Source organism: Leptodactylus fuscus, chromosome 2, assembly GCF_031893055.1.
Source record: "Leptodactylus fuscus isolate aLepFus1 chromosome 2, aLepFus1.hap2, whole genome shotgun sequence".
NCBI classification, from domain to species: Eukaryota; Metazoa; Chordata; class Amphibia; order Anura; family Leptodactylidae; genus Leptodactylus; species Leptodactylus fuscus.
The window spans coordinates 255,391,063-255,403,846 of NC_134266.1; the positions used below are offsets into that span (position 1 = coordinate 255,391,063).

Genomic DNA, 12,784 nt, shown 5'->3' on the forward strand with positions numbered 1-12,784 from the left:
CGAGCTGGCGACACGATGCCCCCATTACGAGCTACCAACACAGTGCCTCCTGTTACGAACTGCCAACATGATGCCCTCTGGTACAATTTATCGACAGTGTCCCCATGTTACGAGCTACCGACACAATGCTCCCTGGTATGAGCTGCCGACACAGTGCCCCTTGTTATGAGCAGTTGATGCAGTGCCACCTATTACGAGCTGCCAACACAGTTCCCCAGTTATGCCACAATTACGAGCTCCAGCCACAGTGCTCTTTGCATATAATGCCCTATAAGCACCAGCAAAAATCTTAAACATACTTGGCCTTGCACGATAAGCACTGAGTTACACGTAAGCAGCTCACATGTAACAGTCCGGTAACCACACGGTTAACTTCCCCCATAAGAACATAACCCCGCAGACGTAGAATGACAAGCAGAGGTATGCCGCACGGAGCACCCGCTTATTCCAGCTCCATTCTTACTCACAATGAACTCTGTGCTTTCACAAAGCGTGTAAATGGATAGATATCAGAAATTATGCCCCGCTATTATTCGGGAGGGATCATAAAACCATTATGTGTAACATTAACACAGTCAGACTCTTATATTATAATACAGTGTGACGTGTGTGCGCCTCGCCCCGAGCGGCAGTGCTAGGAGAATACGATTAGGAGTTAATGGAAGGTTCATTGTACATGACAAAAAGGAAGGGGAAAAAAAACAACTCCAATGCCGTGATCATTACAACATAAGCCAAGCTATGGCGGCATTATATATGCTAAAGGGAACCGAAAATTTGGTTATATTTTTACATTTAGTATTTTTCAAAAAAAAAAGTCAAAGGTTGACCTACGGAGCGTAATCGGGACTTATTTAAACAACCGCCATTGTGCTTATAAAGCAATGAGCGCCCTCTAGTGGTAGTAAAAAGAAGCCAGATTATTTCAATTTAAAGGGGTATTCCCTTCTCATAAGTAACGTCATATCAGTAGGATAGAACTTCACTTCATGCTCAGTGGGGTCCAGCCTTTGTAACGCTCACCAATCCTGAAACTTATGGGGCAGCAGCAAGAGTTTGGAGACATGATCCTAAATATAGTTGACTCAACATCTACTGAATTTAAGGCCAGGCCCCCAACATGGCGCAAATCCGGCAAACGAAACCGCAATGTTTTACAGTCCCTGCATAGTGGATGGGATTATAGTGAATCCTATCCACACATGGCAGAAAAACATGTGCCGTGGAAATGCTGCAATTTCCAAAACCGTTGCGTTTATGGAATTCGCAGCATATCAAGCGTCTGCGGGCCTTCTGTGAAAAGTGATAGCAGTACTCCATGAGAACTACTTCCACTTTATAGACCAAGTGACGTTACGTTTATCAGTCACATAGGTCTGCACATGAGGACCCCCCGAACGGAATACCGAACAAAACTGCAAACGGTGGGCCAGTGAAAGCACACAGACCCCTTAGACTATAATGGGATCCATGTGCTTGCTGACAGATCTCCGCAGGGAACATGCGGATAGGAAAGTAGTTCACAATCTACTTTCATGTCCGCATGACTCGTGCGGAGATCTCGTGGCAATCACACGGACCCCATTATTGTCTACGGGGTCCGTGTGCTTTTTACTGCACAGCGTTTGCAATTGTGTTTGGTATTCCGTTCGGGTGGGCCCCATGCGGACTCCCCTGGATGGATTACCAATGCAGATATGAACAAAGGGATAGCTTGTTTGTAGTTCAGTCTCATTCAAGTGAAAAGAGATGCGATACAAGAACATCCACTGTATAAATGTACAGAGCCACATGTTCAGTAAGTCGGATGCAGTGATCATGGAAACACTGCAGCCTCTTGTTGGATTCCCGAATGTTAGATCCCTGCCAATCTTCAATTTATAAATGTATTCAAAGGATTGGTCATCAATCTGATAAACCTGGAAATCCCTTTAAGGCTAAGGCCCCACGTTGCAGATTTTGCTGCATTTTTTGAGCCAAGGCCAAGAATGGCTACAAAAGGAAATATATAGTAAGGGCCCGTGCACACGGGCTGCAACCGCAATAGTTGTGGCAGGCGGGTTTTGACCAGAGAGTGACACAGCTCCCCGCTGGGAACCACAAGGAGGGATTTTATGGATTCCTAATCCTCTGCGTGCTACTATAAAAGCTCCACCTACATAGCCTTGCCATGGGGAAGACACCTTAGGCACTCACATTGCCAGCAGTTATTCTTACGACCATTAAAAATCCCGTTCATTACAACGTAACAAAAACCCCACCGAAAGAAAACTCTGCTTTGAATGCCAAATACCAGCTTGGGCGCTGTAGTTCACCATTATACCAGTCAGGTCTTGTACCACCGAATGCAAAAAATGGTAAGCAGGCCCAAAAAAAAAAAAAAAAAAAAAAAGCAACTGACTACACGGCCTCCTCCTCCTCCGGATAGTGGGGGACGCTGTAGATCTTACACTCTACAACACTGTAACATCACAAGGAGAAGACTGAAGGGTTCAGCAAAGTGGATGCCGGCGTAAAACAAAAGTGCAGAGAGTGGCCCTATCACCCTCGGCGGTGTGCGAGCCATCTGCGCCTGGGATGATAAGGAAGAAGCTTTTGGTGCCGCTGCAACAAAAGGCAATTTAGATTCAGCCGCAGTATGCAAGGAGAAATATAATGAGATATCCCATGATTTATTTCTTCAATTTGCAGTAAGTATGAAAGACAAAACTGTCTCCACATTTTTCGCAGCACTGTCTGAACTTCACAAATGTAATTCTAATCCCTGGCATCGTTCTATCCCTGCGTTGGCGAGGACGGGGAAGCGCGTGGCTTGTGCCTACATATTACACACCTCAAATATTTCATAGACGCAAGGAAATGGCCAAAATCACATGATTTTCATCGAAACCTAGAGGATGAGGATGGATGAGGATCCAAGTCCAACCTATAACCCTACAGTGCTGAGGAAGGCAAAAAAAATCCCCATGAGGCTGATGCCGAATGTCCCATGTCAGGGGTAAAAATTCCTTTCCGATTTTGAAATAATGACTCTCAATGAGCAAGCGGGACCGGTGAGGGTACGGAGAAGTGACTGGCGCAAAGGTGGCCATGAATAGGTCATCAGTCTATGACAAGCTTTGCCTGCTCGCATTACAACGAAGACCCTACATGCATACGTCTCCATTGATGGTCCACAAAGCAACTCGCTTGTCCAATCCTTCTGGCTCTTCATGTCATCCCAGACAGACTAGATGATGGTGAGATCAGGGCTCTGCGGGGGCCGGATCATCACTGCCAGGACTCCTCCTCCAAAGGGCAATGGTCACACCCAATACTGATGGTAATTACGGTACATTTCTCTTTTCTTCATTTACTTCATTTTGCTACTTGATAAAAAATAAGCTATTAACCCTTCTATTTCTGAAAGCCTTCTTACTTTGCAGCATTTTTCCACCTAAACCTTTTGCACAATACCCTACAATATGATCCTTTTTTCTAAACTATTCACTTCTATGATTGGCAAATCCTCGGTGCTCATAAATTCCTCCATCATATGCTGTAAGCTTTCCGACTGACATATCAGGTCTCCATTAACAGAACTAGACGGCTTTCATCTTCACGAAGGCTCCGCTTGTCATACAGACCGCTATTTATTGGCTAAATAACAGACGTGCTATAGGATTCTTTCCCTAATATTTTACTCCACATCATCCTCCAAAATATTCTTTGGTTTCATCATGAAAACGGTCCCTTCATTGGCTTTGACCTATAGGGCATATTTTTGGTTTGATAAGGACACAGATAATGCTGCATGAAGGCAAGCGGTCATCTTTTCAAAAAGAGTGTTGGGACCCCTGTCAGGTTTACAGCCTCCCCGTGTGTGTTGGTGGCACCCATGTTGGGAAATGCTGGGACAGAGGAAAAATATCTGACTGCTGAGGTCTCCAAGATCCAGAGAACAGAGTATTGCTCCGTCAAAGGGGCTCTATCAGCAAAATTATGGTGTATGAGCCCCACATATGCGTGAATAGTCTTTAAAAAGGCTATTCAGGCACTGCTAATGTCATTTTAACACCCCCACACCCCCCGTTTTAAAATAAAACCATAACAACATATATGCTAATTACACTTATCGTGCACGCTGGGTGGTCATGCACAGTCCGACGTCATCTTCTGGCACGCCTTCCTCTTCTTTTGGCAACGCCCTCCGGTCCTGGCTCTTCCTTGGCTTTATCGTCCTCTTCTTCTGGCAGGATTGGTTCAAATCCTGCACGTGCGCAGTATCGCTTGCCTCAAGGACGTGAGTGTACTGCCATTGAGAAAAATGGTGCCGGAGCGTGCGCAGTAGCACTCCAGAGCGCTACTACGCACGTGCAGGATTTGAACCAATCACGCCGGAAGAAGAGGACAATGAAGCCGGGGAAGAGCCAGGACCAGAGAGCATAGCCGAAAGAAGAAAAAAGAGGAAGACATGCTAGAAGATGACGTTGGATCGTGCTTGACCGCCCACCGTGCACGATAAGTACCGTATAATTAGCATATGTTTTCATGGTTTTATTTTAAAAACGAGGGGGGGGGTTAAAATAAGATTAGCGGTGCCTGAATAGCCTTTAAATTCACGCATATGTGGGGCTCATACAGCATAATTTTGCTGATAGCGCCCCTTTAAAGTCTGGCATACTATATGCCAGTCTTAAAGGAGGTCTATTACCTCCCCCCTCCCACTTTAAACCGCTCCCATAGTGCTGTATATGGTGTGAGATGAACAAAAACGATACCTTTCTTATGTTCTTAATTCCATATGTAAATGAGGACCTTGGAGCACAGGGGCCACTCCCTAAACATACCCCACAAGCATTTAATTCAGACCCCTCAGCAGAATGAGTCCATCCTCCCACTGATCCGACGTCATGCAGACCTGCTGCAAAATCCCACAAGTGCTGTCCATAAGTCCTGCCCTACACCTGGAAGAGAAGCAGACTATCCTTCTGGGACAAGGGAAGGTGATAGACTCGCAAGATTTGGGGGAAGTCACCAGACTGCTCCCGATCCCCTTTCTATATAGTGCAACAGACGCCATAAGGCTCATGTGACCACTGAAACCTCATCAGTCACTGGAGGAGGACCTATGATGTCTCTGGGAGGACCAGAAGTGCGCAAGTATCTTTTTATCTTTAACACCCACCCCAGCCACATCAGACGATGATACCAAGACAGTTTTATGCGTCAAGGGAAATCTATAACATACGGCTTCTTAGAGTGCGGACACTTCATTACTAAATGACCAAGTATCTTGGTTGTGTCTATGAAGCAAAGATAAAAGCGACGGTGTATAAGGTCAGGCGGCATTCAATTTACAGTACATTACTTTTTTCTTTATCTTTAAGAAAAATCTCGGTAAATTGGCACACCTCAGTGGTCAGAGCCCGGATCAGCATTTTACGCGATATCCTACCTAGGCAATTTATAAGCTTTCCGGTTAATATCCCCATTTGGAAGGCAATGACATGAACTACAAACACCTCCTGCTGACATCATCTTTACAAGCCGTCATCTTTTTACTTTGCTTTATTTTCTCTTTATGCGAGCTCCTTAAAGTTAACTATGTGGAGTAAAGCTGGCCCATTACATACATGCGGGTCTGCAGAAGAGCGGGATCAAAATAATAAAATAAACACTGAATAGCGTGGCAAGAAAAAGCCTCACAAAACTGAGAAGGCAGAGGAATCTACTGATCTGTGTGTATGGGGGTGCCCCATCTGCAGAGTGATTTTTTTTTCCACTCTGGCCACTAAGCCTATTAATAGACTACAAAATGCCAAATCTGTAGGAGTATTCTTTGCAGCAGTCACGTCATTTACATCACAGACAGGATTACAATATTAGATAACATGACTGACCAGTCATCCACTACTGACAACAGATCCACAGCTTATGTACTCCCCATCCCTGCACAGAGCATGTCTAGATAACTCTTACTATAGACCCCCAATAAACATGGAGGCTCGGCCAAATCATTGCCCCCCTTATATTATTTCTGGTGTTCTTTGGATACCCAGTGCCCTAACTGTAAAAAAAAAAACTGCCCTTGAAATATTAAAATGGAGTCCTGCACCAGAGTCTTGGGGACATAAGTAACTGTTACTTCTACTTACCTCCCCTGGGCCTCCATCTTGGACTACAGAGTATAATAGTAGATTGTGGGTGGTGGTTCCCTTGAACTACCATTATGAGGAAGCGGACATGGGGGGAAGGTGGTTTATCACGGCAGTGAATACCCTTGAGAAAAGAGGGGTGTACCCTCAGAGGTACATGTAGCACAAGTTGAGATGCAAACGTCACAAAACATGAACAAATATATATATTCTACCTATAAGAAAACAATATAACCAAGTAATTATCTTTTATTTCACGACTAAAACGTCTAATAAATAGGAATACATAAAACGTAAATGTCCCAGCATATATCATACAGCAAATATAAATTTCATGCAGCCCCTTGTAAAATCTTCTACATCCGTCTTATAATCGCAGCAGAAGAAAAAAAAATCCTAAGTCGTAAAGCTTAAGCTCGTCGCTTAGCATGTTAACATGACACATGGGGGATATTACGCTACATGATACTCAATAAATGCCACTTACACCACACATATGTTTGATACGGAGGCAGCTTTCGGCTTTTATTATGTAGGAAATCAGGTTTTATAATCAAGAAAGAAAAATCATAAAAATGCAGAAAAGAACAATGTCTGTAAATTGGGATTTCCATTATACAGCAAGAATGGGGGGGGGGGGGCTATGACTGTCTATTAAACAATACAGATGCAATTACGTGGAATTTTACACCAAAACCGGACATATTTTGCATCAAAGTTTTGGTCCGCGTGAATCCTTTCGCATGATCAGAAATGAACAAACGTCACTGTCAGATGCAGATACATCTTGTCCTTAGATGGTAATTCCTTCACACTACCCCATACAAATGCACACTCGGCTAAACATAGTGAAAAGGGAGTAACCCTGAGAACTAAAGGACTGCGCATATGGAAATTCGGCTCCCTGCCTACAAGATCTGATGTCAAAAGTCTTCCATATATACATATGGAGATGTATACATTATAGGGAGGAGCGATCCCATCAAAATGGCCAGGTTCAGCCAATATTAATCTTGTGACGGATCAGATCATTTTGTACAAGCCAAAATGACTTCGTTAACGGAATGCAAAGTACTTTTCTGGTTCGTGAAACCACAATCCAGCGCTTACTTGCGCCATCACCACTTGGTTTAGAGAAGACCACTCAACAAGTCCAATACGTTGTATCCTTCAATAGATGGCTCCCCATTGATTCCTGCACAGTTGGAATCAGACGGGGAGAGGGGGGGGGGGGGGGGGTTGGTCCTAGGCAGTACGTTCCAGCCCAGAGCCGCCCACCTGACAACAGAGAGCCTAATTAGCATATTGGAACAAGAATAGGTCATCAATTGAATCCCAGAAAAACTCCTTTAACATCAGATATCAGCTGGCTGTTTGAGGATTGGCGACCCAAGACCTCCGTGAGAAAAAATGAGATATTGATGTTTGGCAGGTACACACTGTAATAAATGGGCCGACCACCTCCACCGAAGTCAAAGGTTGTCAAGATGTGAGGACCTCTAAGGACGGATTCAAACTTGCACTTGTTGACCATTTGGGGAGTCCGTCCCCCATTACGCTTGAAAAATGCTTTTCCGCTTTTTTTTGGTGGAAACTTGGTGGACCTCATTATAGCCTATGGGGTCCACAGGTAACGTTTTAAGCAGAGACTTGAAGAACGGAAACCTGAGCGCAAGTGTGAACCTAGCTTAAGAGTTGTGTACAGTACTTTAAAGCTTTTAGGGTAAAGACACCTAATGTGGCAGTGACCAAATCTTCCGATGTCTTCACTTTGTTCACCTATTGATCATGTCATACTCTCTCACTAACCCTGCACGGTCTCATTAACCCCAACACAGTCCTATTAACCCCTGCACAGTCCTATCAGCCCCCCCCCCCCCCCCCCGCACAGTCTCATTAACCCCCGCACAGTCCTATTACCCCCCCCCCCCACAGTCCTATTAATCCCGCCCAGTCCTATTAACTCCTGCACAGTCCTATTAACCCCCGCACAGTCCTATTAATCCCGCCCAGTCCTATTAACCCCCACACAGTCTCATTAACCCCCGCAGTCTCATTAACCCCTGCACAGTCTCATTAACCCCCCCCCCCGCACAGTCCTATTAACCCCCACACAGTCCTATTAATACCCACACAGTCCTATTAATCCCCACACAGTCCTATTAATCCCCGTACAGTCCTATTAATCCCGCCCAGTCCTACTAACCCCCGCACAGTACTATTAATCCCCGCACAGGTTTACCCACAAATCCGTAGAGCCAGTACAATGGAACTAGCAATAACCAATAAACGATTAATAACGTAGCTGGAGCCGCCCGCGGCAAGGAGCGGCGCGTGCCTGGCTCTACATTGTGTGTATTCCCCCTCCCAACTATATCCCAGCACAAGGTGAACTATAAAAGCAAACAAGTAATTATAGCACAACACAAAGCGTGTGCCACATTCATTAGTCATAAGCCATCATGTATCCCGCGTCAAAATACCCAGAACGTAAGTAACACCTCTGTACAAAAGGCCTAAAAATACAACTAATTAAGGGGACGCGCAAAGAGAGGAGCTTTAATTAGAAACCTAATGAAAGCGTAAAGAATGTATTATAAATGTTAAGCAATTAAAAAGTAAGCCGGCGTGATTTGTGACTCTATTTAGCGCGCACATTAGCACAGTTATCATAATTGGAGGCAAAACGCTGGGAACATGAACAAATTGATAATTGGTGTCTGAGCATCTGTTATAATGACAAAGACATGTGACCCAAAAGAATTAAAAAAAAAGACAGCAAAAACATCTTAATAGGATTCTGTCACCTGACCCAGCATATAACCCCGGCCCTGCAGATAGATGGGTTAGGGTCGCCTGAATCAACGGTCTTACCCATGTGAATGGCTGTCGCCGTTATAGAGATATTGCTCATTTTATTAGCTCTTTGGACCAACAAAAGCATTGTCAATGACCTCTTTGGAGCAACAGCAAGGCCCTCATTGCACCAAACAACTCATTTGCAAATCGATCTCTCAGCAACAGAGGCAGTGGTTCACAACGGGATACCCGTCTCACTAAGGATAGCGATCCGGCCCATTACTAGCCCCTCCCACGTCTGTCTCAAGCCTAGCGATCCCGCCCCCCCACCTCTCAGGAAGAGGGGGACGAGCCATTCCCCCGACACAGGAATGTTTGGTAAATATTGGGGAAGGGGAAGAGTAATGGTGATATTCCATTTCGGAAGCGGTGAAACGGAATGTCACCAGATTATCAGAAAATGTCCCTGAGGTGGTCACATGACCGCTCCAGGGATAGGGGTAATTATAGATTTTATTTTTTTTTTTTTAGTTGAAGTCAATTAGAAGTTAGGTGGGGGGAGGAAGTTTAGGGGTTAATTCTCAATTTATCTTGGACAACCCCTTTAAGAACCGACAGGCAAAGTTGGCACCAACATTATAGTGTAGAGACTGGAAAGCACCCAAGTCTTCAGGTGGGGGTGGATCACGCAGATCATACTATATATTCATACAATGTATGTTGTATTAACTTATTGATTACATGTGGCATCGTCAGATAAATCAAAAGAATTTTGGCTACTATTCGCCGTGAGCATGCGGACAACACATGGAAGGTGGGATTGCTATGTAGATTAGACTGGTCATGAGTTGACAAGGGACGGGGACAACTGTATATGACTATATAAGGGAACGGCTGTCCACAATTGGGGGGGAGGGGGGTCCCACATGGGCTGCAGAAGGAAAAATCGGTAGAGAAGTTACGTTGTGCTCATCCATAAGAGACACAGTCCATGACTTCTCAGATTGTTGGGCAACTTCTGCCCCATAGGAACCCATTGATGTCATTTAACCATGACTGCAACGATGAAGCCCTAGCCTTGACGCGTTTCAGGATTAAAGCACAAGTCACTTTGTTTTAATCCAACCCCAGGATAGCAAACTTCACCCAATGTGTTCCCCGGTCCAAGGCACGAATTAGGCCACGCAACAATGTTACACCTGCCCACTGAACTACGGAAACACTCCGCATACACGTCACCACCTCTCCTACTCTGCCCGTGTCACATAACGCCTCAAGAATACTTTTGCAGTGTCTTAAATAAGGGGGAAAAAAATCAATTATTGGTAATTGATGTGATAATGCGCAGTATTATAGCGATCATATCGCGCAGACATGTGTGCTCAATAAAAGCGTTGTGTGACGGTGCGGTGATATCTCGCCACTATGGAGCGGTAATGGTTGGGGACAGAATAAATGAATGTTTTCATTTGTGCTTTGTTCATTATTCTTTTCCAGAGATTCAGCTTTTTCTCATCAGTGAGCAGAGCGACTTATTAAAAAGATTACCCGCATATATTAATTATGTATTCATTAAAATAACCCAAAGCTTAAGCAAAACTCAGAAATATAGGACGCGGCTAGGAAGACTCACACTGGGTATTAATGCCCCAAAGATGGAGGAAATTTACAGTTCGCAAAATCTTCAATAAACGAGACTTATAAATGGAGGAATCTCCAACACCTGCCTAGTACCTGGATGGATACGATGAGCTGCGCCATCTACCGACACGTCAATTTATATGATTTATATTAAATACTGAAAGGGGTTGAACAAACATGGCCATATTTGTCCATAAACAGCGCCACACCCGTCGACAGGTTGTGAGTGGTACTGCAGCTTAGCTATATTTGTTTCAATAAAGCTGTATTGCAATACCACCCACAATTTTTAGACTGCAGTGGCGCTGTTTTTCGCAGGAAAGCAGCAATAACGGTCTTATACAGGTCAACCCCTTTCCAATGTGGTCTGCCAGCCCCCATAGTCCAGGTAACAGGGAGAGGTGGCAGAGCAACTCAGTGCCTGGTTGCGATCAGGTGACCCCCTAGTGAGACCAAACGAGCCAGGAAGAGAGTACACATAATATCCCCAGTGCACCCCTTTTATACAACCTTTCTGCAATTGCGCCTTATCCTTCTATGGGTTGTGCCTGGTATTGCAGCTCAATATAACTGACTAGAGCACATGAAGCCAGGCTGCAATAGGCGTAGAACTTTTTTTTTATTATTTTATTTTACACCTCTTTAAAGGGTTGCCAATTTTTATTTTATTTTTTATTTTTTTACTAAAAGCAGATAATGAAATATATTACTTTTATATCTGTCTTATTTTCTATTATTTCTATTATTATTTTTATTCTATTTTCTCTGAGTACAGTTACGGTCAACTTGTCCGAGCTTCTCGTTTACAGCATTTCGTGATATGCTTTACTGCATAGACAGCAATAGCCTAGGGGCGACTCATGGGAGAGTTTTGTAGACATGCTCTGTACAGGGGGGGAGATAGACCTCATCTATTGTCAGTAGTGGGTGCAATAATAGGTCACAATGGGTGTTATCTACAGAGGTGTGATCTGATCAGACTAGTTTGTGATGTAAATGAGGTCACTGCTGAAATGAATTAGCAAGTGTACAGGTTTTAGTGACTGTGATAAAACAGCAGTATATACTATTCATTGTATGGAGAGTCACACCCGTGTTATAGACAGCAAAAAGAAAATATCCACTTCATCCCTGAAACTTATATTTGTAATGTTTTTTTCCCAAAATATTCAAATCATCCGTACTAGGAAAAAAAGGTTTTTACCCTGTGTTTTGTCTTGACTTTTATCCTATAGGCTTCTTTATCATATTTGTCCTCTTCGCTTAGTAGTTGTCTTGCTTTTGCCAAATCAATGCCATTTTGCTCCTCATCCTCCCCAGTATCTTCTACTATCGTCTTCTGGACGGGTGGCCATTGTTGTAGTGCCTGCAAACAGAAATCATGGGGTCAGTCAGACAGGTAAAGTTTAAATTATGCAATGGGGAAAGCAGTGGTAGACAAAGAAGAGTGATCAAGCGCAGCAATTAGGGTATGTTCACAAATTCCACCTGAAACCAGTCTTTGCTAGCAGAAAAAAATCATGCTCAATCTTCAAAATGTATTCTGCCAAATAACCCCACTGATGTGAATGGCCGACAAAAAAATTCTGCCTGGCTGTTGTAGAAATTGCAAATTCCACAGCAGAATTCAGCTAGGAAATAAAATTAGCATGTGGACATACCCTTAACTTATTTTCAGACCAAAATGTGATGCAAAAATGTTGCTGTTTTCAGCCATAAAAAACACACTATAAGTTGTTGCCACTGGGTGTCTACCTCCTAGCTGTTCACTCCGTGTTACTAGGACAATTCTGTCTTTAAAAACCAACAAGACAAAGGGCGAGGTCACATGAAGTTTCTGCCTATTTAAAAAGGACCTTTCATGGGTTTGGGCACAGGCAGTTCCATATACTGCTGGAAAGCCGACAGTGCGCTGAATTCAGCGCACTGTCAGCTTTCACGATCTGTGCCCCGGGTGAAGAGCTAGCGGTCCCGGTACCGTAGCTCTTTACAGTCAGAAGGGTGTTCCTGACAGTCTGTCAGGAATGTCCTTCTCCACAGCAGCGCCTATCACGCTGTACAATGTGAGTGGGGAGGAACGCCCCCTCCCCTCCTAATAATACTCGTTTATGGACGAACACTGAGCAGAGAGAGGGGGCGTTCCTCCCCGCTCACACTGTACAGTGCGATAAGTGCTGCTGCGGATAAGGATGTTCCTGTGACTGTAA

At 44.2% G+C, this 12,784-nt stretch overlaps 2 protein-coding genes across 2 annotated transcripts in view; both read right to left on the reverse strand.

Annotated features, from left to right (window-relative positions):
• The window catches only part of C2H11orf87 (chromosome 2 C11orf87 homolog), a 322,081-nt gene that overhangs the window by 301,419 nt on the left and 7,878 nt on the right, over nt 1–12,784 (reverse strand). The gene's annotated exons all lie outside the window — the stretch shown is intronic.
• DDX10 (DEAD-box helicase 10) overlaps nt 1–12,784 on the reverse strand; it is a 134,929-nt gene that overhangs the window by 49,099 nt on the left and 73,046 nt on the right. Inside the window, exon 15 of the mRNA XM_075266059.1 lies at nt 11,782–11,943. Within this exon, the coding sequence (XP_075122160.1) occupies nt 11,782–11,943 (162 nt within the window). The remainder of the gene's footprint in view (nt 1–11,781; nt 11,944–12,784) is intronic.